At 64.8% G+C, this 23,850-nt stretch overlaps 2 protein-coding genes across 2 annotated transcripts; one reads left to right on the top strand and one right to left on the bottom strand.

The window, feature by feature from the left end:
• The first annotated feature begins 1,712 nt into the window (after window positions 1–1,712).
• On the top strand, window positions 1,713–12,621 carry CS (citrate synthase). The gene is made up of 11 exons (XM_062015726.1): window positions 1,713–1,821; window positions 4,614–4,661; window positions 6,111–6,218; window positions 6,296–6,361; window positions 6,441–6,572; window positions 6,679–6,867; window positions 8,086–8,285; window positions 8,385–8,514; window positions 9,181–9,282; window positions 10,491–10,700; window positions 11,835–12,621. The coding sequence occupies exons 1-11, from the start codon at window positions 1,768–1,770 to the stop codon at window positions 12,003–12,005; spliced, it is 1,410 nt and encodes a 469-aa protein (XP_061871710.1). The 5' UTR covers window positions 1,713–1,767; the 3' UTR covers window positions 12,006–12,621.
• A 295-nt stretch (window positions 12,622–12,916) lies between these two features.
• COQ10A (coenzyme Q10A) lies at window positions 12,917–20,624 on the bottom strand. Its single transcript, XM_062015730.1, has 5 exons — window positions 20,542–20,624; window positions 16,859–16,981; window positions 16,576–16,768; window positions 16,378–16,479; window positions 12,917–14,667 (listed from the first exon to the last, which is right to left on the bottom strand). Exons 1-5 carry the CDS (start codon window positions 20,622–20,624, stop codon window positions 14,500–14,502), a joined length of 669 nt encoding a protein of 222 aa, XP_061871714.1. The 3' UTR covers window positions 12,917–14,499.
• Between the last annotated feature and the right edge of the window lie 3,226 nt (window positions 20,625–23,850).

Below are 23,850 nucleotides of genomic sequence, written 5' to 3'. Positions count from 1 at the left end.
AGACTTGGTGTTCCCCCAGGAGCCACTGACCTGGTGCTACCTGGGGGTCTCGTCTGCTGGGTCTCACCTCACCTGGATGGGCCACTGCCCATCCCCTGTGGCTACTGAAACTACCATGGGGCCACTGCCCATCCCCTGTGGCTACTGAAACTGCCATGGGGCCACTGCCCATCTCCTGTGGGCACTGACACTGCCATGTGGCCACTGCCCGTGCCCTGTGGCTACTGAAACTGCCATGGGGCCACTGCCCATGCCATGTGGCTACTGTCAATGCCCTGTGGCTACTGAAACTGCCATGGGGCCACTGCCCATGCTCTGTGGCTACTGAAACTGCCATGGGGCCACTGCCCATGCTCTGTGGCTACTGTCAATGCCCTGTGGCTACTGAAACTGCCATGGGGCCACTGCCCATGCCATGTGGCTACTGTCAATGCCCTGTGGCTACTGTTGCTGCCATGAGGCCACTGCCCATCCCCTCTGGGGAATGACACTGCCACGTGGCCACTGCCCTGGGACCACTGCCCGTGCCCTGTGGCTATTGCTGCCATCACAGGGCCACTGCCCATCCCTTATGGCTACCAGCCCTGCCATGTGGCTACTACCTATCCCCTATGGCTACTGCCCATCCCTTATGGCTACCAGCCCTGCCTTGTGGCCACTGCCCATCCCCTATGGCTACTGCCCATCCCTTATGGCTACTAGCCCTGCCATGTGGCTACTGCCCATCTCTTATGGCTACCAGCCTTACTGTGTGGCCACTGCCCATCCCCTGTGGGGACTGACGCTGCCATGTGGCCACTGCCCTGGGACCAGTGGCCATGCCCCGTGGCTACTGCTGCCATCACAGGGCCACTGCCCATCCCTTATGGCTACCAGCCCTGCCATGTGGCTACTACCCATCCCTTATGGCCACTAGCCCTGCCATGTGGCTACTGCTCATCCCTTATGGCTACCAGCCTTACTGTGTGGCTACTGCCCATCCCTTATGGCCACTGCCCATCCCTGATGGCTACCAGCCCTGCCGTGTGGCCACTGCCCATCCCTTATGGCCACTGCCCATGCCCTGTGGCTACTGAAATTGCCAGGGGGCCACTGCCCTGGGACCACTGGCCATGCCCCGTGGCTACTGCCCATCCCTTATGGCCACCAGCCCTGCCCTGTGGCCACTGCCCATCCCCTGTGGCCACTGCCCATCCCTTATGGCCCCCAGCCCGTCCCTGTGTCCCCCGGCCCGGGCCCCGGGGCCGATGTCCTGGGTCACCCGGGGCCAAGCCCCGCCCCCTGCCTCGCGCCTCTGACGTCACGGGGGGGCCACTGGCCCGGGGCAAGCTGCAGCCCCGGTGGCTGCCCGCGGGGTGACGTCACGGCGCGTGGCCAGAGGGGGCTCGATGACGTCACGCGGCCGCCCCCCCACCCCCACCGGCGCGCGCGGGCGGGGCGGCCCCGTGACGTCACGAGAGAGGGGCGTGGCGCCGCCTCACCCCACCCCGGCCCCAGATCAGGCGAACGCGGCGGCCACCTATAGCCTGGCCCCTCTGGCTCCCCGCGGCCTCATTTGCCTATCCCCGCCCCCCGTCCTGGCGCCGGCCAATGGCGAGCTGCCGGGGCCCGGCGGTGGGCGGGGCTATGCTAATAACCACGGCGGCGCCGCGCCCCGCCCCACCCGGCGCGCTGAGGACCCCCCGGCCGCCGCCGCCGCCGCCGCTCGCTCCGGCCCCGCTCCCGGCCCCGCTCCGCCCCGGCCCCGGCCCCGCTCCCCGCGCCGCCATGACGCTCCTCGCCGCCGGCAGCCGGGCGGCCGCGCGCCTCCGCGGGCCCAAGGTGAGGCTGCCCGTCCCGGCCCCGCCGCGCCTTAAAGGGGCGACGCCGCGGAGGCTTGGGGGGGGACACGGACGCACGCGGGGTTGATCCTTAAAGGGGCGACGCGGGGGGCAGCGATCGGTGCTTTGAGGCGGCGGGAGCGGGGCTGGGAGCGGGGGGCGGCCGCGGGGCCGCGGCGGCTGCACGTGGTGGTGGGCGCGGGAACCGGCGCCGCCTCCGCTGGGAGCGGCCGGGCCCTGCCCGAAGCCCGGGGCCCGCAGCGGGCCGTCAGAGCCGCCGGGACCCCGCGGGGTGGGGGCGGCTCCGAGCCCGGGCTGCGCCTCGGGGAGGGGCGGGGGCTCTGCTGGAGCTGCGAGCCCCCCATCGCAGGGGTCGTGTCCCGCCGCAGCCCCTCGCTGGGGGCTCCTGCAAGGCCGTTTCCGCCGTTGCGGGGCCGGAGGGGACCCCATGCCTGGCCCGGGGGTCTCAGCCGGGAGGCGCTGCCGGTGATGGAACGGGGGGGGGGGGGGGGGGGGGTCACCTCCCCGGCCTCCCATCCGCCCCCACACCCCCCTTCCCGGGCGGCTCGGGGCCGTAGAGGGCAGCCGGGAGTGACCCGGAGGGGACCCCCGGTTCGTGCTGGGGCTGTGCTGGGGGTCCAGCGTGTCCCGGGGAGGGGGCTGCAGGGCTGGGTTGGCCCCCGCCCCCCCCCCCCCGCCCGTTTGCCCTGGCCGTGGCCCCGGCGTTTCGTAACGGCCTCTGCAGCGTCTTTATCGACCGGGCGTTATTTTGGGAGCCGGGGCCTGTCCCACTTGGCCCCCGCTCACCCGGAGAGGGGGGGGACAACGACACTGTCCCTGGGCCACTCCGCCAGCCCGTGCCCTCACCGTGCTGCCACCATCCTCATCCTCCTCCCCGCGGCCCCACCATCGCTCTGCTCCTCGGCCGAGTCTCAACCCGGACGGGGGCTGCTGGGGAAGGGGGGTCCCCATCCCATCCCCCCCATCCCCAACCCGGGGTGTCCCACCGGGGCTGCCCCAGCCCCCGCTGCCGGTGTCACACGTGTGACCTTGAGCCGACGGCGGGGCCGGGCCGGGGTGACCCGGGAGCCGGTGGTTGGTGGCCCCGCGGTGACAGCGGCGGCCGCCTTGACCTTGGGCTTCCCGCCGCCGCCTCCATTGTTCCCGCTGCCGGCATTTTCCCTCCCCGGCATCAGCCTGTTGCAGGGGACGGGGCGGGGGGACACGCACGGTGCAATTGCCCTGAGCAGTGTCGGGGTGCTGTGCACCCCCCACGCTGCCTGTGCGGGGCCGGGGGGGCTCAGCGTGGCCGTTTCCCCGTGTGTCCCCCCCGCGGCCCCCCCCGGCACACAGTGGAAAAAGCGAGTCATGTTCTGGCCGTGCCGCAGGAGCTGCCGCAGCCCCGGGCGCTGTGCAGCCGCCGTGGGGATGGTGCCGAGGCCGCTCCTGCTGCTCGCCGCGGGGGCTGGGGGGCTGCGGCTGGGTTTGGGGGTGTGCGAGTCCCGGGGGGGTGTGTGTGTCCCCACCCCGGTGCTGCTGCTGGGACTCGGGGCTGTGCCCGGCTGCCTCGGGGTGTTCCCGTGGGCCGGAGTCCCTGCGGTTGCCACACGCGGGCGAGGAACAAAGATCGGTTTCCTCAGCGCCTGTGGAGCTGTGGTACAGGAAAACCGCAGCAGCACCGGCCTGGCACGGCTCAGGCACGGCTCGGGCACGGCTCAGGCACGGCCCCTGCACAGCTCCATGGCACGGCCCCTGCACAGCTCCATGGCACGGCCTGGGCACGGCTCGGGCACGGCCTCTGCACAGCTCCCCTGCACGGCCCCTGCACAGCCCCCCCCAGCACAGCTCCCCTGCACAGCCCTGGCACAGCTCCCCTGCACGGCTCGGGCCTGGTGCCCCTGCACAGCTACTCTGCACGGGCCCGGCACGGCTCCACTGCACGGCCCCTGCACAGCTCGGGCACGGCTCCCCTGCACAGCCCCTGCACAGCTCGTGCATGGCCCCTGCACAACTCCCCTGTATGGCCTTGGCACGGCTCGGGCACGGCCCCGGCACAGCTCGGGCATGGCCCCTGCACAGCTCACCTGCACGGCTCGGGCACGGCCCTGGCACAGCTCCTGCACGGCCCCGGCACAGCTCGGGCACGGCTCGGGCATGGCCCCGGCACAGCTCACCTGCACGGCCCCGGCACAGCTCAGGCACAGCTCCTGCACGGCCCCGGCACGGCTCGGGCACGGCCCCTGCATGGCCCCGGCACAGCTCCTGCATGGCCCCGGCACAACTCGGGCACAGCTCCTACATGGCCCCTGCATGGCCCCGGCACAGCTCGGGCACGGCTAGGGCACAGTTCCCCGGCACGGCTCGGGCACGGCCCCAGCACAGCTCGGGCATGGCCCCTGCATGGCCCCGGCACAGCTCAGACACAGCTCCTGCATGGCCCCTGCATGGCCCCGGCACAGCTCCTGCATGGCCCCTGCACAGTTCCCCGGCACGGAGCAGGAGGCCCAGTGGGCACAGGGCTGTGTGTGATGCCAACGGGGCTGCTGCAGCACCGAGGGGCTCCCAGTTCCCTCCTGGCCTGGCTGAGCCCCCCCCAGCCCTGAGCCCTGGCACACGGGGCTGAGGGAACCCGCCGGGAGTCACGGGGGGGTGGTGGCACCGGAGCTGGGGGTGGCACCCGAGCTGGGGCTGGCACCGTGCTACAGCCCCCCAGCAGTGGGGCAGCCCAGGGGGGGCACGCTGGGGCTCTGCCTCCCTGGGTAACCCCCAGTCCCTGTGTCTGTTCTCCCACAGAACACCCCGTGTGTGCTCTTGGCCGCCCGCCACGCCAGCGCTGCCACGGTGAGAGGAGCCCCCACCCCCTGTGTTGCCTGAGGGAGCTCTGTGTTGACTTGGGAGGGCTCTGTAGTGCCTGGGTGTCTCTGTATTGACTTGGGAGGGCTCTATAGTGCCTGGGTGTCTCTGTATTGACTTGGGAGGGCTCTGTAGTGCCTGGGGGTCTCTGTAGTGCCTGGGGGGGCTCTATATTAACTTGGGAGAGCTCTGTAGTGCCTGGGGGTGTCTCTGTAGTGCCTGGGGGAGCTCTGTAGTACCTGAGGGGCTCTGTATTGCACTGGAGGGGGTCTCTGTAGTGCCTGGGGATGTCTGTATTGCCTGAGGGTGTCTCTGTCTTGCCTGGGGGAAGTCTCTGTCTTGCCTGAAGGGGTCTCTGTCATGCCTGGGGGAGCTCTGTCGTGCCTGAGGGGTCTCTGTATTGCCTGGGGGAGCTCTGTAGTACCTGAGGGGCTCTGTATTGCCTTGGGAGAGCTCTGTATTGCCCTGGGGGGGGTCTCTGTATTGCCTGAGGGAGCTCTATATTGACTTGGGAGGGCTCTGTAGTGCCTGAGGGAGCTCTGTAGTGCCTGAGGGGTCTCTGTATTGCCTGAGGGAGCTCTGTATTGACTTGGGAGGGCTCTGCATTGCTTGGGGGTCTCTGCATTGCTTGGGGGTCTCTGCATTGCTTGGGGGTCTCTGTAGTGCCTGTGGGGTCTCTGTAGTGCCTGAGGGAGCTCTGTATTGACTTGGGAGGGCTCTGCATTGCTTGGGGGTCTCTGTAGTGCCTGAGGGAGCTCTGTATTGACTTGGGAGGGCTCTGCATTGCTTGGGGGTCTCTGTAGTGCCTGAGGGAGCTCTATATTGACTTGGGAGGGCTCTGCATTGCTTGGGGGTCTCTGCATTGCTTGGGGGTCTCTGCATTGCCTGTGGGGTCTCTGTAGTGCCTGAGGGAGCTCTATATTGACTTGGGAGGTCTCTGCATTGCCTGTGGGGTCTCTGTAGTGCCTGAGGGAGCTCTGTATTGACTTGGGAGGGCTCTGCATTGCTTGGGGGTCTCTGCATTGCCTGAGGGAGCTCTGTATTGACTTGGGAGGGCTCTGCATTGCTTGGGGGTCTCTGTAGTGCCTGTGGGGTCTCTGTAGTGCCTGAGGGAGCTCTGTATTGACTTGGGAGGGCTCTGCATTGCTTGGGGGTCTCTGTATTGCCTGAGGGAGCTCTGTATTGACTTGGGAGGGCTCTGCATTGCTTGGGGGTCTCTGTATTGACTTGGGAGGGCTCTGCATTGCTTGGGGGTCTCTGTAGTGCCTGAGGGAGCTCTGTATTGACTTGGGAGGGCTCTGTAGTGCCTGGGGGGGGGTCTCTGCATTGCTTGGGGGTCTCTGCATTGCCTGTGGAGTCTCTGTATTGCCTGAGGGAGCTCTGCCCCCGCCCCACCCCATAGCCCCCATCCTCAACCCCCACCTCCTTTCTTCCCAGAACCTCAAGGATGTCCTGGCCAACATGATCCCCAAGGAGCAGGCGAAAATCAAGAGCTTCAGGCAGCAGCACGGCAGCACAGCCATCGGGCAGATCACGGTGGACATGGTGAGTGGGGGCGACGCCGCGCCGTGCCAGGGCTGTGCCTCCACCCCCGGTAACTGCTGCCCTTCCACCCCCTGCAGGTGTATGGTGGCATGAGGGGCATGAAAGGGCTGATCTATGAGACCTCAGTGCTGGATCCTGATGAGGTGAGGCCTGCCCCTGCCCTCCTGGGGTGTCCCCTCCTGGTCTGTGCCCGCGGCTGACGCTTGTGCCCGGGTGCTGTAGGGCATCCGCTTCCGTGGCTACAGCATCCCTGAGTGCCAGAAGCTGCTGCCCAAAGCTGCTGGGGGAGAGGAGCCGTTGCCTGAGGGGCTCTTCTGGCTGCTGGTGACTGGAGAAGTGCCCACCCAGGAGCAGGTAACAGGCTGCAGAGGGGTTCATTGAGGGGCTTGGGTGGGCTGGAGGGGGTTGTTTTACCAGCCTCTTGCCTCCCACAGCTCAGCCCTTTGTGCCCCTCTGGCAGGTGACCTGGCTATCCCAGGAGTGGGCTCGACGTGCAGCGTTGCCTTCCCACGTGGTGACCATGCTGGACAACTTCCCCACCAACCTGCACCCCATGTCCCAGCTCAGCGCTGCCATCACGGCCCTCAACAGCGAGAGCAAGTTCGCTCGTGCCTACGGCGAAGGGATCCACAGGGCCAAGTACTGGGAGGTACAGGGCACTGGGGACAGGTTTGGGGGCAGATTTGGGTACCAACATCCCTCAGGGAGAGCACAGCCACCTCATCTGACTCACCAGAGCCTGAGCTGCCAGTCAGTGGGATCTCGACTGGCTTCAGAGCTGGGCACAGAGGAACCTGCTGAGGGGCACCAAGGGCAGAGTCCTGCAGCTGGGGAGGAACCAGCCCAGCACCAGCCCAGGCTGGGGGTGAGCTGCTGGAGAGCAGCTGTGGGACAGGGCCCTGGCAGTGCTGGGGGGCAGCAAAGGGAACGTGGGGCAGCAACGTGGGCTGGTGGGCAAGGAGCCAATGGCAGCCTGGGGGGCATGAAGAGAGTGTGGGCAGCAGGGCCAGGGAGGTTGTGCTGCCCCTCTGCTCTGCCAGAGCTGGGGAGGCCTCAGCTGGAGTCCTGGGGCCAGTGCTGGGCTCCCCAGCTGCAGAGAGACAGGGAAGTGCTGCAGAGAGGCCAGGGCAGGGCCAGCAAGATGCTGAGGGATGGAACATGTGTGTGAGGAGGAAAGGCTGCAGCCCTGGGGCTGTTCAGCCTGGGGAAGAGAAGCCTGAGCTCAGGGGGATCTCATCAGTGCTGCTCAGTCCCTAAAGGAGGATGGATGGGGCCAGGCTTTGTGCTGGGGTGGCCAGTGGCAGGACAAGGGGTGATGGGCACAGGCTGGGACACAGCAAGTGCCCCTGGAAGAGGAGAAGAAGCTTCTTTGGTGCTGAGGGTGAGGGAGCCCTGGCCCAGGCTGCCCAGGGAGGGTGTGGAGGCTCCTTCCTTGGAGCTTTTCAAGACCCCCCTGGACACATTCCTGTGTGACCTGACCTAGGTGGGAGCTGCTTCTGCAGGGGGTTGCACTGGATGAGCTCTAAAGCTCCCTCCCAACCCCACCATGCTGTGAGTCTGATAAAGGGTGTCAGGAGACTGAGGTGACATTTCCTTGCTGGGGTGGCCAGTGACAGGACAAGGGGTGATGGGCACAGGCTGGGCAAGTCCTTTGGTGCTGAGCTGAGGGAGCCCTGGCCCAGGCTGCCCAGGGAGGGTGTGGAGGCTCCTTCTCAGGTTCCCAACCCCCCCTGGACACGTTCCTGTGCCCCCTGAGCCAGGGGAAGCTGCTGGAGCAGGGGCTGGGGCTGGAGCAGCTCTGCAGGTCCCTTCCCACCCCTCCCCACTGTGTGATTCTCTGACCTTCCCTCCCTGGGCCCTGTCCCAGTTTGTCTATGAGGATGCCATGGATCTCATTGCCAAGCTGCCCTGTGTGGCTGCCAAGATCTACCGCAACCTGTACCGGGAGGGCAGCAGCATCGGCGCCATCGCCCCCGACCTCGACTGGTCCCACAACTTCACCAACATGTTGGGCTACACTGAGCCTCAGTTCGTGGAGCTGATGAGGCTCTACCTCACCATCCACAGGTGTGGGCCTGAGGGGGTGATCCTTGGTCACAGGAGGTTGTTGAGAGGGTCCTTGGTGGGGTTTTGGGGAGTCCTGATGTTTCCCTTTTGCCCCTGCAGTGACCATGAGGGGGGAAATGTGAGTGCCCACACCAGTCACTTGGTGGGCAGTGCCCTCTCTGACCCCTACCTCGCCTTTGCTGCTGCCATGAATGGACTGGCTGGGCCCCTGCATGGACTTGCCAACCAGGTGGGTTCCACCCCTTTGCTCCTGCCCTGACTGTGTGCCCTGACTGTGTGCCCTGACTGTGTGCCCTGACTGTGTGCCCAGGCTGAGCCCTGACTGTGTGCCCTGACTGTGTGCCCTGACTGTGTGCCCAGGCTGAGCCCTGACTGTGTGCCCTGACTGTGTGCCCTGACTGTGTGCCCTGGCAGTTGCCTGGCTGTGCCCAGACTTGACTTTGTGCCCAGACTTTGTGCTCTGACTGTGTGTCCTGGGTGTGTCCTGGCAGTTGCCTGGCTGTGCCCAGGCTGTGTGCCCAGGCTGTGTGCCCAGGCTGTGTGCCCAGGCTGAGCCCTGGCAGTTGCCTGGCAGTGCCCAGGCTGTGTGCCCAGGCTGTGTGCCCTGACTGTGTGCCCAGGCTGAGCCCTGGCAGTTGCCAGGCTGTGTGCCCAGGCTGTGCCCTGACTGTGTGCCCTGGCAGTTGCCTGGCTGAGCCCAGACTTTGTGCCCAGACTTTGTGCCCTGGCTGAGCCCTGGCAGTGCCCTGGCTGTTCCCTGACTGAGCCCAGGTTTTGTGCCCAGATTGTGTGCCCTGGCTGAGCCCTGGCAGTTGCCTGGCAGTGCCCAGACTGTGTGCCCAGGCTGTGTGTCCTGGCAGTGCCCAGGCTGTGTCTCACCCTCCCTGTGCTGCAGGAGGTGCTGCTCTGGTTGACCAACCTGCAGAAGGAGCTGGGCCGGGAGGTGTCGGATGAGAAGCTGCGGGATTTCATCTGGAACACGCTCAACTCTGGCAGGGTGAGGGGGTCACACCCTTCCCCAGAGCCCCAGGCTCTTCCCAGGGCCCTTCCCAGCATGCTGAGACCCTTCCTGAGACCCTGAGACCCTTCCCCAGGCCCATCCTGGGACCCTGAGGCTCTTCCCTATGTCCTGGGATCCCCCCAGGCCCGTCCCAGGGGCCCTTTCTGGGACACCCAGGCCCCCTTCCCAGGATCTGGGACCCCCAGACCCCCTTCCCAGGACCCCCAGGGCCTTTCCCAGGGCCTTTTACCTGGGGCTCCTTCTCCAGGACCTTGGGGCCCTTTCTGGCACCCCCAGACCCCCTTCCCAGGATCCTGGACCCCTCCTGACACCATCAGAGCCCCTTCCCAGGATCCTGGACCCCTCCTGGCACCCCCAAAGCCCCTTCCCAGGATCCCCCAGGGCTTTCCCAGAGCCTTTCCCCTGGAGCCCCTTCCCCAGGACCCTCAGGCCCTTCCTCAGAGCCCTTTCCTTGGGACCCCCAGCCCCTTCCCAGGACCCTGAGCCCCTTCCCAGGATCCAGGACCCCTCCTCACACCATCAAACCCCCTTCCCAGCATCCAGAGCCCTTCCTGGGACCCCCAGACCCCCTTCCCATGACCCCCAGGGCCTTTCCCCTGGGGCCCCTTCTCCAGGACCCTCAGGCCCTTCCTCAGGGCCCTTTCTGGCACCCCCAAACCTCCTTCCCAGCATCCAGGGCCCTTCCCAGGGCTTTCCCAGAGCCTTTTCCTTGGGGCCCCTTCTCCAAGGCCCTTCTTGGCACCTGGAGCCCCTTCCCCAGGACCCTCAGGGCCCTTTCCTTGGGACCCCCAGCCCCTTCCCAGGACCCTCAGCCCCTTCCCAGGTTCCAGACCCTCTCCTGGCACCCCCAGAGCCCCTTCCCAGGTTCCAGACCCTCTCCTGGCACCCCCAGAGCCCCTTCCCAGGATCCAGGGCCCATCCTGGCACCCCCAGAGCCCCTTCCCAGGATCCAGACCCCCTCCTGGCACCCCCAAACCCCCTTCCCAGCATCCAGAGCCCTTCCCAGGACTTTCCCAGAGCCTTTCCCTTGGGGCCCCTTCTCCAAGGCCCTTCTTGGCACCCGGAGCCCCTTCCCCAGGACCCTCAGGGCCCTTTCCTTGGGACCCCCAGCCCCTTCCCAGGCCAGGCAGCCCCAGCTGTGGCTGTGGGTGGCTGTGGGTGGCTGTGAGCCCCGTGCCCTGCAGGTGGTGCCAGGCTATGGCCACGCTGTGCTGCGTAAGACCGACCCCCGTTACACGTGCCAGCGGGAATTCGCCCTCAAGCACCTGCCCCAGGATCCTCTCTTCAAACTGGTGGCTCAGCTCTACAAGATCGTCCCCAACGTGCTGCTGGAGCAGGGCAAGGCCAAGAACCCCTGGCCCAACGTGGATGCCCACAGTGGGGTCCTGCTGCAGGTGAGAGGGGAGGGGAGGGGAGGCTCTGTAGTGCCTTGGGGGGTCTCTGTAATGACTTGGGGGGGCTCTGTAGTGACTTGGGGGGCTCTGTAGTGTCTGAGGGAGCTCTGTAGTGACTTGGGGGGCTCTGTAGTGTCTGAGGGGCTCTGTAGTGACTTGAGGGAGCTCTGTAGTGACTTGGGGGGGCTCTGTAGTGTCTGAGGGAGCTCTGTAGTGACTTGGGGCTCTGTAGTGACTTGAGGGAGCTCTGTAGTGACTTGAGGGGCTCTGTAGTGTCTGAGGGAGCTCTGTAGTGACTTGGGGGGCTCTGTAGTGACTTGAGGGAGCTCTGTAGTGACTTGGGGGGGCTCTGTAGTGACTTGGGGGGCTCTGTAGTGTCTGAGGGAGCTCTGTAGTGACTTGGGGGGCTCTGTAGTGACTTGAGGGAGCTCTGTAGTGACTTGGGGGGGCTCTGTAGTGACTTGGGGGGCTCTGTAGTGTCTGAGGGAGCTCTGTAGTGACTTGGAGGGGCTCTGTAGTGACTTGGGGGGCTCTGTAGTACCTGAGGGGGGCTCTGTAGTGACTTGGGGGGGCTCTGTAGTACCTGAGGGGGGCTCTGTATTGACTTGGGAGGGCTGTGTATTGCCTGGAGGGGTCTGTAGTGCCTGGGGGAGCTCTGTAGAGTCTCTGGAGGGACTCTATATTGCTTGGGGGAGCTCTGCATTGCCTGGAGGGGTCTCTCTGTTGCCTGGGAGGGTGTCTGTATTGCCTTGGGGAGCTCTATATTGACTTGGCAGGGCTCTGTATTGCCTGAAGAGCTCTGCATTGCCTGGAGAGGGCTGTATATTGCCTGGGAGGCTCTGTTCTCTATTGCCTGAGGGGCTCTGTGTTTCCTGGGGGAGCTCTGCAGTGCCTGGGGGCTCTCTGTATTGCCTGGAAGGGGCTGTGAACTGTCTGGGAGGGCTCTGTATTGCCTGGGGGTGGGCTCTGTATTGCCTGAGGAGCTCTGCATTGCCTGGGAGGGGGCTGTGTATTGCCTGAGGGAGCTCTGTTTGACTTGGGGGGCTCTGTATTGTCTGGGGGGGGAAGGGGAGGGTCGTGGTTGCTCTCATCTCACCCTGGCCTGACCTTCCTCCCCCTCCTCTGCCTCCACAGTACTATGGGATGAAGGAGATGAATTACTACACGGTGCTGTTCGGGGTCTCCAGGGCTCTGGGGGTCCTGTCACAGCTCATCTGGAGCCGAGCCCTGGGCTTCCCCCTGGAGAGACCCAAATCCATGAGCACCAAGGGGCTGATGCAGCTCGTGGGCTACAAGTCTGGGTAAAGAAGGGACAGGGGAGGGGGTTCCCCCAACCTTAAAGCCCCCCTCCCACCCACCAACCCCCCTCTTCCCCACTCCCCCCTCCCCTGGGAACGCTGTGCTGCTGCCCCAGGGCCTGGACAGCCTCAGCACTGACCCCCCCCCTCAGGCATTGGCTGGGGGGGGAAGAGGGGTGTGAGTGGAAACCCCCCCCCCAAAAACCTCTCCCTGCTTTAAGGGGGATGGGGAGGGAGCCACCCTGTTCCTTTCATCCCCTTTGCCCCCACCCAGCAGCACCACGCACACTGGGAGCCCCCCCAGGCTCCCCCCTGCTGCTGGGCTGGTGCTGTGTGGCCCCCCCAACCCCCCCCCCCCAAAAGGGGTTCAGTCCTGATCCATGTCCAAGCCCCCCCCTTTCCTTCCCTTCCCCCCCACCCCCAACCATGGGGCAGCAGGTGAAGAACAAAGATCTCAGCCCCTCCTTTCCCCCCCCCCCAAACCCCTCAGCAGGGACTTGATACACTCCTCCCCCCCCCCTCCCCGTGTTTGTGTGACCCCCCCTGGCTGCTGCCCCCCCCTGGGCATTGGGCACTTCTGTACAAACAACAACAAAATGCAAAATAAATGTTTTTATTAACAACCTCCCACCTCCCATCACGCCCCCCCCAAACACACCCCATCCCCCCCAGCCCCCCCAGGACCCTGCCCCCAGGGCTGCAGGATTTTGGGGTGAAGGGGGGGGTGTCAGGGGTTGGTTGCCACCCCCTCCACACCCCCCCCCACCTCCATTCTGTCTCTACTGGGCTTTGGCTCACTGGTGGCCACTGGTACCAGTCTGGTTTGGTTGAGGGGGGGGTGTCTCAGTGCACAGCTCCCCCCACTCCCAGCCAGCTCCCCCCCCCCCCCACCCAAATGAGGACGAGGAGGCTGCTGAACCCTTGGAAATGCTCTTTATTGGCCTCTAAAGCCCTTGCTGGGGCAGCAGGTGCCATGGGGGGAGCCCCTGTGCCCACCCTCCCCCTCCAAACACAAGTTGAGCCCCCTCCCCCCAAGTCCCAGGGGTTGGGGGGAGAAAGGGGAGGGGGCTGGAACTGGAGGTGGGAGCCAGGCAGTGGCCAAGGGCTGGGGCTGTGCTGGTCCCTCAGCCCAAGGAGGGGGTGAGGGGGGGTGGTAGGGGCTGGGGGGTTGGTAGGAGCTGGGGGGACACACAGGACCATCCCCCCCCCCTCCCCATTCTGTGCGTGTGCGTTGTGCAAAGTGTGCGACAGCGGCAGAGCCGCCGCTGCTGGGGCTCCCCCCTGCTCCTGGCCCCCCTCCTGGCCCCTGGCAGGATCCAGGGGGGGCTCCTCCAACACTCCCCCACCTCAGTGAGCACCCACCTCCCCCAGCAGCAGCCTGGGACCCCTGAGCTGCCCCCAGGGCTGGGACCCTCCAGCCGGGACCCTCCAGAACTCCCTCCAGGGCTGGGACACCCCTGAGCTGCTCCAGAGCTGGGACCTTCCAGCTGGGACCCTCCAGAGCTCCCCCTAGAGCTGGGACCCTCGTGAGCTGCCCCAGGGCTGGGACCCTCGTGAGCTGCCCCAAGGCTGGGACCCTCCAGAGCTGGGACCCCCTGAGCTGCCCCAGGGCTGGGACCTTCCATCTGGGACCCTCCAGAGCTCCCCATAGAGCTGGGACCCTCGTGAGCTGCCCCAAGGCTGGGACCCTCGTGAGCTGCCCCAAGGCTGGGACCCTCCAGAGCTCCCTCCAGGGCTGGGACACCTCTGAGCTGCTACCCCTGAGCTGTCCCAGGACTGGGACCCTCCAGCTGGCACCCTCCAGAGCTGGGACCCCTGGAGCTGCCCCAGGGCTGGGACCCTCCAGAGCTGGGACCCCCTGAGCTGCTCCAGAGCTGGGACCCTCCAGCTGGGACCCTCCAGAGCTGGGACCCCTGGAGCTGCCCCAGGGCTGGGACCCTCCAGAGCTGGGACCCCCTGAGCTGCTCCAGAGCTGGGACCCTCCAGCTGGGACCCTCCAGAGCTGGGACCCCTGGAGCTGCCCCAGGGCTGGGACCCTCCAGAGCTGGGACCCTCCAGCTGGGACCCTCCAGAGCTGGGACCCCCTGAGCTGCTCCAGGGCTGGGACCCTCCAGCTGGGACCCTCCAGAGCTGGGACCCCTGGAGCTGCCCCAGGGCTGGGACCTTCCAGCTGGGACCCTCCAGAGCTGGGACCCCTGGAGCTGCCCCAGGGCTGGGACCTTCCAGCTGGGACCATCCAGCCTGGTCAAGGACTTCATATGAAGCAGAAAAACAAAGATGAGGGGAGAGAGAAGCAAATGAAATCCAACCCAGAAGAGCTCCCAAAAACCTAAAACCACCCCTGAAAGCCCCAGCTGAGCTGCCAGGGGCAGGAGGAGTCCGAGGGCCGAGGCCACAGAGATGCACTCAAATAAATACTGGGGGGAAAGGGGGAGGTTTGGGTGGCCCTGGGGCCACAGCCCAGTCCTGGGGGGGTGAGCAGGGGGGGCCCAGGGCTGGCCTCACGTCTGGTGAACCTCGTGGAACATGAGCTCCCGCGGGATGCGCGTCTCGGGCCCGAAGGTCTTGGCTGCCCGGCGCTCGAACGCCGCCACCATCTGCTTCACCACCTCGTCAAAGAACACTGTGGCCAGCTGGGAGTGCAGCAGGGAGCGGAACTCGAAGGAGATCTGGGGGAGGAGAAAGGGAAGGAAGGGTGCATGTAGCCATTAATGAGCTTGCAGAGGGAACAGAGGCACCATCACCAAACTTGCTGCCAGTGCTGAACTGGGGGCGGTGCTGCCACTGAGCCAGAGCTGGACAGGCTGCAGGGCTGGGCACAGAGAGAAACCTGGTGACACTGAACAAGGGCAAGTGCAGAGTGTTGCCTCTGGGAAAGAACAACCCCATGGACCAGCACAGGCTGGGGAATGAACTCTGAGAGAGTTGTGCAGGGGAAAGGGAGCTGGGGGTGCTGGTGGGCAGCAGGATGAGCCTGAGTAACAACGGGCCCTCGTGGGCAAGAGGCCACTGGCAGCCTGGGCTGGGTCAGAAGGGCTGTGGGCAGCAGGTCAGAGAGGTTCTGCTGCCCCTCTGCTCTGCCCTGGTGACACCACATCTGGGGTGTTGTGTCCAGATCCCTGCAGAAGGACAGGGGGCTGCTGGAGAGAGCTCAGCACAGGGCACAGAGATGCTGGAGTGGAGCATCTGCCTTGTGCTGAAAGGCTGAGGGAGCTGGGGCTCTGCAGCCTGGAGAAGAGGAGCCTGAGGGCTGAGCTCAGTCATGTTCACAAGTGTCAGGAGGCTGGAGCCAGGCTGTGCTCAGGGATGGCCAGTGATGGGACAAGGGGCAACAGGCACAAGCTGCAACGTCAGAGGTTCCAGAGACACACAAGGCAGAATTTGTTCCCTGTTGAGGTGAGGGAGCACTGGCAGGGGCTGCCCAGATGGGCTGTGGAGGCTCCTGCTCTGGAGACATCCCAACCCCACCTTGGCCTCATTCCTGTGCCCCCTGAGCATGAGGAACCTGCTTGAGGGGGCTGGAGGAGCTCTGGAGGTTCCTTCCCACCCCCATCACTGTGTGATTCTCTGGTTGCACTGGCACAGGAGGAGAAACTCCTGGCAGGGGCTGCCCAGATGGGCTGTGGAGGCTCCTGCTCTGGAGACATCCCAACCCCAGCTGGATGAGTCCCTGTGTGCCCTGCTCTGGGTGCTGCTGCTCTGGCAGGGGGCTGCACTGGATGAACTTCCCAGCTCCCTTCCAGCCCCTGAGGTTCTGTGGGCAGGTTGCAGTGACAGGAGCCATCTCTGCCCTTTCACAGGATGGTTCCAGCTGGCAGAGCCCTTCCAGCTCATCCAGCCTCTGTCCCAGCCCCATCACCCACCAGCCCATTGCCCTCAGTGCAACACCCACCCAGCTCTGAAACCTCTCCAGGGACGGTGACTCCAGCAGCTCCCTGGGCAGCCCCTTCCAAGGCCTCACAGCCCTGGCAGGCAACAACTTGCTCCTCACACCCAGCCTGAACCTCTCCTGCTGACACTTGAGGCCCTTTCCTCTGGTTCTGCTGCTTGTTCCCAGGGAGAACAGACCCACCCCCACCTGGCTCCAGCTGCCTTTCAGGTAGTTGCACAGAGGGAGAAGGTCTCCCCTGAGCCTTCTTTTCTCCAGGCTCAACAGCCCCAGCTCCCTCAGCCCTTCCTCAGCTGAGACGTGCTCCAAATCCTCTCCCAGCTCGGTACCCGCCTCTGGAGCCTCTCCAGCACCTCCATGTGCTTCTTGTAGCGAGGGGCCCAGAGCTGGGCACAGCACTGGAGGTGCAGCCCCAGCACAGCCCAGCACAGGGGGATGTCCTTTCCCCCTCATCCCCTGAGGCTCTGGCACAGTGTGACAAGGCTCTTACTGAGAAATCCACGGTGCTGGTTCGGGGGTAACCGGGGATGCCGGGGCTGAAGCGCCAGTTGGTCTCCAGGTGGTTGAAGAGACGCCCATCGGTGCAAACAGCCTGGGGAGGGGGAGAGAGGGTGAGGAACCACTCAGGTTGAGTGAGCTTGGAGCCCAAAAAAGCTCGTGGCAGGCACAGCAGGGTGGCTGCTCTCACCTTGACGAGGTGTGGGCGCACCAGGGTGACGATGGACGTGTATCTCTCCAGCACAGGGGGGAACCCGACCTCCAGCTGAGCCTTGAGGTGCCCAGAACGTTTGGAAACCACCACTGACTTCTTACACCAAGGCACGAAGTTCTTGTAGTCCTCCACGTTGGATACCACATCATACATCTCCTGCATGGAGTAGCTGAAGGAGAGGGAGGGTGGGTGGGTGGGTGGGTGAGTGGGGGAAATGGTTGGGGGGGTGTTTGGGGTTTGGGGAGGTTGTGGAACGTACCCGATGATGCGCCGCTCCGAGTATTCCTTCCGCTTGTTGGTGAGGTTGAGGAAGGACCTGGAGGGTTGTGGCTGCAGCTCCCAGCCTGTGCCCCTCAGCTGGAGCCCACCCGGGGCTGTGTGTCTGCCAGGGACAGCAGGGATGAGTCCTGAGCCCACCCCAGCGCGGGGAAAGGCCTCAGAGGAGAAGGACGAGGGAAGAAGGTCTCAGCGCTGAGCCCAGTGCCAGGGGGGAAACCCGACCTCAGGGACACCTAATCCTGACCAGCCCAGAGAGACAACTGCTCCTCCTCCCCTGGCCCTCCTCCTCCTCCTCCCCTGGACCTCTTCCTCCTCCCCTGGTCCTCCTCCTCCTCCCCTGGCCCTCCTCCTCCTCCTCCCCTGGACCTCTTCCTCCTCCCCTGGACCTCTTCCTCCTCCCCTGGCCCTCCTCCTCCTCCTCCCCTGGCCCTCCTCCTCCTCCCCTGGACCTCTTCCTCCTCCCCTGGCCCTCCTCCTCCTCCCCTGGACCTCTTCCTCCTCCCCTGGCCCTCCTCCTCCTCCCCTGGACCTCTTCCTCCTCCCCTGGACCTCTTCCTCCTCCCCTGGACCTCTTCTTCTTCCTCCTCCTCCTCTTCCTCCACACCCTCAGCTGTTGCTCACTTGCCCCCTCCTTGACCCTTGAAAGCGCCAGCGGGTCCCTCAGAGCTCCTTCAGCTTCATCCCCACGGGAGGGGGATGGATGAGGCATCGTGGTGGGGGTGGCACCGTGACACCCCCCCACTACTCCCCCCAAGGCTGGGTGCTCCGATTTGGGTGGTCCCAGAGGGCTCGCTCCGGTTTGGGGGTGGTCCCGGAGGACTTGCTCAGCTTTAGGGGTGGTCCCAGAGGGCTCAGTCCCGGTTTGGGGGTGGTCGCAGAGGACTCGGCTCCGGTTTGGGGGTGGTCCCAGAGGGCTCAGCCCCGGTTTGGGTGGTCCCAGAGGACTCGCTCCGGTTTGGGGGTGGTCCAGAGGACTCGCTCCGGATTGGGTGGTCCCAGAGGGCTTGGCTCACGTTTGGGGGTGGTCCCAGAGGGCTCAGCCCCGGTTTGGGTGGTCCCATAGGGTTCAGCCCCGGTTTGGGTGGTCCCAGAGGACTCGCTCTGGATTCGGGGTGGTCCCAGAGGGCTCAGCTCCGGATTGGGGGTGGTCCCAGAGGACTCGCTCCGGATTGGGTGGTCCCAGAGGGCTTGGCTCAGGTTTGGGTGGTCCCAGAGGACTTGCTCAGCTTTAGGGGTGGTCCCAGAGGGCTCGCTCCGGATTGGGGTGGTCCCAGAGGGCTCAGCCCCGGTTTGGGGGTGGTCCAGAGGACTCGCTCCGGATTGGGGCGGTCTCAGAGGGCTCGGCTCTGGTTTGGGGGTGGTCCCATAGGGTTCAGCCCTGGTTTGGGTGGTCCCAGAGGGCTCGGCTCCGGTTTGGGGGTGGTCCCAGAGGGCTTGGCTCTGGTTTGGGTGGTCCCAGAGGGCTCGGCTCTGGTTTGGGTGGTCCCAGAGGGCTCAGCCCCGGTTTGGGGGTGGTCCCAGAGGGCTTGGCTCTGGTTTGGGTGGTCCCAGAGGGCTCGGCTCTGGTTTGGGTGGTCCCAGAGGGCTCAGCCCCGGTTTGGGGGTGGTCCCAGAGGGCTTGGCTCCGGATTGGGTGGTCCCAGAGGGCTCGGCTCTGGTTTGGGTGGTCCCAGAGGACTCACTCCGGATTGGGGGTGGTCCCAGAGGACTCAGCTCAGGTTTGGGTGGTCCTGGAGGACTCGCTCCGGATTGGGGGTGGTCCCAGAGGACTCGGCTCTGGTTTGGGTGGTCCCAGAGGGCTCAGCTCCGGTTTGGGGGTGGTCCCAGAGGGCTCAGCTCCGGTTTGGGTGGTCCCAGAGGGCTCAGCTCCGGATTGGGGGTGGTCCCAGAGGGCTCAGCTCAGGTTTGGGTGGTCCTGGAGGACTCGCTCCGGATTGGGGGTGGTCCCAGAGGGCTCGGCTCCGGATTGGGGGTGGTCCCAGAGGGCTCGGCTCAGGTTTGGGTGGTCCAGAGGACTCGCTCCGGTTTGGGGGTGGTCCAGAGGACTCGGCTCTGGTTTGGGTGGTCCCAAAGGACTCGCTCTGGTTTGAGTGGTCCCAGAGGGTTCAGCCCCGATTTGGGTGGTCCCGGAGGACTCGCTCCGGTTCGGGGGTGGTCCCAGAGGGCTCAGCCCCGGTTTGGGGGTGGTCCCAGAGGACTCGCTCTGGTTTGGGGGTGGTCCCAGAGGGCTCGGCTCTGGTTTGGGTGGTCCCAGAGGACTTGCTCCGGTTTGGGGGTGGTCCCAGAGGGCTCAGCCCCGGTTTAGGGGTGGTCCCATAGGGTTCAGCCCTGGTTTGGGTGGTCCCAGAGGGCTCAGCCCCGGTTTAGGGGTGGTCCCAGAGGACTCGGCTCCGGTTTCGGTGGTCCCAGAGGTCTCGGCTCAGGTTTGGGGGTGGTCCCGGAGGACTCAGCCCCGGTTTGGGTGGTCCCGGAGGACTCGCTCCGGTTTGGGGGTGGTCCCAGAGGCCTTGCTCCGGTTTAGGGGTGGTCCCATAGGGTTCAGCCCCGGTTTGGGTGGTCCCAGAGGGCTCGGCTCTGGTTTGGGGGTGGTCCAGAGGACTCGCTCCGGATTGGGGGTGGTCCCGGAGGACTCGCTCCGGATTGGGGATGGTCCCAGAGGGCTCAGCCCTGGTTTGGGGATGGTCCAGAGGACTCGCTCCGGATTGGGTGGTCCCAGAGGGCTCGGCTCTGGTTTGGGGGTGGTCCAGAGGACTCGCTCCGGTTTGGGGGTGGTCCCAGAGGGCTCGCTCCGGTTTGGGGGTGGTCCAGAGGACTCGCTCCGGATTGGGGCGGTCCCAGGGGGCTCGGCTCCGGTATTTTTAGGCAGGTCACCCCGACCCCCTTCAAGGGCTGGGGGAGAAAGGTCCCGGCTCCTCGCAGGAGCTGTGGGGCCGCCCCTGTGCCAGGCAGAGTCACCTGGGCACTTGGCAGCCCCCGAGCTCCCAGAATAGCCGCGGCAGCGCGGGTGACTCGTGCCCGTCCCGGCTCTGACCCCCGGGACCACCAGCCCCGAGGCCACCGTGTGCCCCCACCGCGGCTCGGGGGGTGCCGAGCGGAGCCGACGGGGCCCGGCCGGGGGTCGTGACGGCCCCGCCGCGGCTTGTGAGAGCCGCCGTGCCCCCGAGTGCCCGGCGCGGGCAGAGCTGGCAACCGGCACCCGCGGGGTGGCCACCGGCTGCGCCCCCGCCCCGCGCGGCTGCCGCAGAGGTCAGCGCCTGGGGGACGCTGCCGGGCGGCCCGAGGGCTCCGTGCTGCCGCCGCGCCCCCACCGCCGCCGGGACAACCGGGGCTGCCGGTGCCGGGGGGTGCCGGCCCCAGCCCAGCCCAGCGCCCCCGCCACGGGCTCCCCGCGCGTCCGCCCCGGGGCCCCCACACCGGCTTCGCCCCAAGGTCAGGCCCCGGCCGAGGCCGCGGGGGCCGAGTCCCGGTCCGGAGGGGCCTCAGCCGGTGGCCCCGTGACGAGCGGCTCCTCCGGGGCGGCGACCGCCGCCGGTGACCCCCGTGACCGTGTGTGTCCCCCCTCAGCCGCGACGCCGTCCCCGCCGCTTCCCTCCAGCCCCGCCGGTTCCCTCCGCTCCGTTCCACCGTTGAGCTCCCCGCCGCCGCCGGCCGCCGGCCGCTCACCTGCCGGGCGCTGCCGCCGCGGCGCGCAGCCGCTGCCTCGCCCCGAGCCGCAGGGCCCCGCGGAGCCGCCGGGCCGCCGCCATCGCCGGGGCCGGGGCCGCTGCCCGCGCGCCGCCGCCGCCGCCGCGACCTCTCACCCGGCCGTGACGTCACGCCGTCGCCATGGCGCCCGCCGCCGGCACGGCCCCGGTGGGGGCGGGGCGAAGGGGCGAGGCCACGCCCCCTCCCGCCGCGCGGAGCATGCTGGGAGTCGTAGTCCCGCCGCTCGCCCCGCTGCCCCGGGACGCCGGTTTGCGGTCGGCAGCTCGGCAGGCACGGGCGGCACAACCACCCCACGGGACAGTCACTGACCAAATGCTGCATTAACGAAAACTTTATAGTGCCCTGGGGGGTGGGGAGAATCCCGCCCCAAACGGGAGGATGTGGAGTATATAAATATCAGGGAATATACTTTTGTGTGTGAGTTATACAGCAGAGAAGCAAGAACTCCATCCACTGCCCCCACTCGAAATTCCCTGTTTGAAACGCCCCTTTTGGAACGTGCTGGGTGGGTAAAACTGAAGCCTACTTTTGCTAGGATATATAACTGTAATAGCATTGGAAGGGGTGGTGACTACAATAAGCATTGGTGCTGGTGTCCTGAGTGTGAAGAACACATAGCTGAGATTACAGCCGTGTTTTGGGGTTGGGGGTTGGGATTACCTACTTTGAGAAACATTTCAGAGAAAGAGTCATTTGAGAATATAGGAAAATAATGGGAAACTCTCAGAGTGTGAGAGCTGAGAAAAGTCCATTAGGATGCATATTGGCACATTGGAAAGATCTTGTGGGGAGTGGGGGTACAGAAAGTAAAAAAACACTTATAAAATACTGCAACCAATGGTGGCTGCTCTATAAATTAGACAATGGGGAGAAGTGGCCTCAAAGTGGAACTCTGAATTATAATACCCTCCTACAGTTAATGTTGTTTTTAAGGAGGGAAGGAAAATGGGATGAGGCTTCTTATGTGGATATGTTTTTCACTCTGAGAAATCACCCAGAGTGGCAGCAGGATTGTGGGTTAACTCCTCCCCAAGATCCCCTGGTACTGGCCCTAGAACAAGAAAACAGGGGAAGACTAAAAAGGTGCTGTTCATCCTGTAGTGTTGGACAAGGCTGCACCAATAGAGATGAGGTTTATTAGCACATGTTAGTGTAAAGCTCTACATCACTGTGTCCTGCATCAGGACTCCAAACACCTGGGCCCAGCCCCGAGGGCCGCACACAGGCCATGGCAGCCCCTTGTGAGGAGGGGAGGGATGGAGGGCCACACACAGGCCACAGCAGCCCCTTGTGAGGAGGGGAGGGATGGCAAGGGGTGCTTGGCCTGTCCCCAAGGGCCACACAGGCCACAGCAGCCCTTTGTGAGGAGGGGAGGGATGGCAAGGGGTGCTCAGCCCGTCCCCGAGGGCCACACAGGCCACAGCAGCCCCTTGTGAGGAGGGGAGGGATGGCAAGGGGTGCTCAGCCCGTCCCCGAGGGCCACACAGGCCACAGCAGCCCCTTGTGAGGAGGGGAGGGATGGCAAGGGGTGCTCAGCCCGTCCCCGAGGGCCACACAGGCCACAGCAGCCCCTTGTGAGGAGGGGAGGGATAGCGAGGGGGGCTCGACCTGTCCCCGAGGGCCACACACACGCCACAGCAGCCCCTTGTGAGGAGGGGAGCGACGGCCAGGGGTGCTCGACCTGTCCCCGAGGGCCACACACACGCCACAGCAGCCCCTTGTGAGGAGGGGAGCGACGGCCAGGGGTGCTCGGCCCGTCCCCATCGCTGAGGGACGTGAAGGGAGCGAGGGCAGTCAGGTTGCAGATGGCACCGAGCTGGGAGGGAGCACAGGTCTGTGTGAGGGGGCTGCAGGGCTGGTCAGGCTGGAGGAAGGGGCTGAGGGCAGTGAGATGAGGGTTAACAAGGCCAAGGGCTGGGGCTGGCCCTTGGGCTGCACCAAGCACAGGCTCCAGGCTGGGGCAAAGCTGCTGCAGGGAAAGGGCCTGGGGGGGGTTGGTGACACAGCAAACAGGCTTCAGCTGCCCCAGGGGAGGTTGAGGTTGGAGCTGAGGCAGAACTGTGTTTCACCAGCTGCTGTCAAGGCCCATTGGATGGCCATTCATGGCGAGGGACAAGGGTTACATCAGATCCAGAATCAAGTAGCATCCTTTTATGTCACAACACATGATCACCAGGTCTGTAAAGGTTAACTTCCACAAGAGCTGGTTCTGCAGACACAGGTTGTACAAAGGCTACCATGGGAGAACCCATGGATCTGAACCCCTGAGTACCTCATTCTTTATCAATTGCTCGTGGCACATGAGCCTTAAATGAGACCAGCTGAGCTATACAGCTTCCTTGGGTAATGGTTGCTGGAGGAGTTAAAGTATACACCATGATGCCAGCAGTGCCCTGATAGTCTGTGTTGATTATTCCTGGGATAACAAACATTCCTTGTTCCTGGGATAACAAACATTCCTTGGATGAGCGCCCCAGGAGGAGTGCTGACAGTCCATGGCCAAGAGGCCCAGTGCAGGTAGATGGAGCCATGTGCACTTTGGTATAGAGGAGAATTACTGACTCTCCCATGGCCAGACCCCCTCCTGCACTTCCCTGAGTGGCTGCAGAGAGCTGGTTGAGGCAGCCACGCTCTGGGGGTGTCTCACTGTCCTGGCACCCCCCGTCCAGGCGCTGCCTTCTGCCTTTCCCTTCTTAAACTGAGATCTGCACTCTGATGCTTTATGACCATACTTATCACATCTGTGACATATCCCTTCAAATCTGGCCTTTTTAAGCTTTGGGCATTGTCTTTTAAAATGTTCCTTATCCCCACAGTTGAAGCACCTCGAATTCACCAGCCTGCCCTCTCCCTTTCCCTGAGCCACTGCCATGGGCTGTGCCCGTGTTCGTGCACTCATTTGTGCTTTTTCTTCCTCTTCCATCATTCCTGGGAGGTGAGAACAGGCTGTACCACCTGGCTGAGCGAGGCTCCAGCAGGTAATGAGGCAATCATTTGCTGACACTTTCTGTTAGTTTATCAACACCAAACCTTTTCCCACGCTGACCTCGCTTCTGCTTCCAGGTTTGGTGCCACCTCCAAAGCTGCCTTGAGCCTATCAATAAATTGCACATAAGGCTCTTCTGAGCCTTGCACAATTTGGGTATATGCAAAGGTGGTTCCCCAGTTTGTGGTAGCTTTTGGAAAGCAGCTAAAGCGAGTGCCTGGGTTTGTTGTATGGTTCTGGGGTTCACAGCTGCCTGCGTGGCACCGTCATGGTATTGCCCT

The sequence above is a fragment of the Colius striatus genome, chromosome 26, assembly GCF_028858725.1.
Source record: "Colius striatus isolate bColStr4 chromosome 26, bColStr4.1.hap1, whole genome shotgun sequence".
Taxonomy (NCBI): Eukaryota; Metazoa; Chordata; class Aves; order Coliiformes; family Coliidae; genus Colius; species Colius striatus.
The sequence above is the reverse complement of the archived record's forward strand: the minus strand, read 5'-3'. Positions and strand labels throughout refer to the sequence as shown.

Excerpts from the sequence above, each read along its gene's own strand:
- CS (XM_062015726.1), top strand. The coding sequence starts at position 1,768 with ATGACGCTCCTCGCCGCCGGCAGCCGGGCGGCCGCGCGCCTCCGCGGG. Across the intron at positions 6,219-6,295 it reads GGCAGATCACGGTGGACATG|GTGTATGGTGGCATGAGGGG; the intron begins GTGAGTGGGGGC and ends CACCCCCTGCAG. Across the intron at positions 10,701-11,834 it reads ACAGTGGGGTCCTGCTGCAG|TACTATGGGATGAAGGAGAT; the intron begins GTGAGAGGGGAG and ends CTGCCTCCACAG.
- COQ10A (XM_062015730.1), bottom strand. The coding sequence starts at position 20,624 with ATGGCGGCGGCCCGGCGGCTCCGCGGGGCCCTGCGGCTCGGGGCGAGG. Across the intron at positions 16,982-20,541 it reads GCGGCGGCAGCGCCCGGCAG|ACACACAGCCCCGGGTGGGC; the intron begins GTGAGCGGCCGG and ends TGTCCCTGGCAG. Across the intron at positions 14,668-16,377 it reads CCAGCACCGTGGATTTCTCA|ATCTCCTTCGAGTTCCGCTC; the intron begins GTAAGAGCCTTG and ends CTCCTCCCCCAG.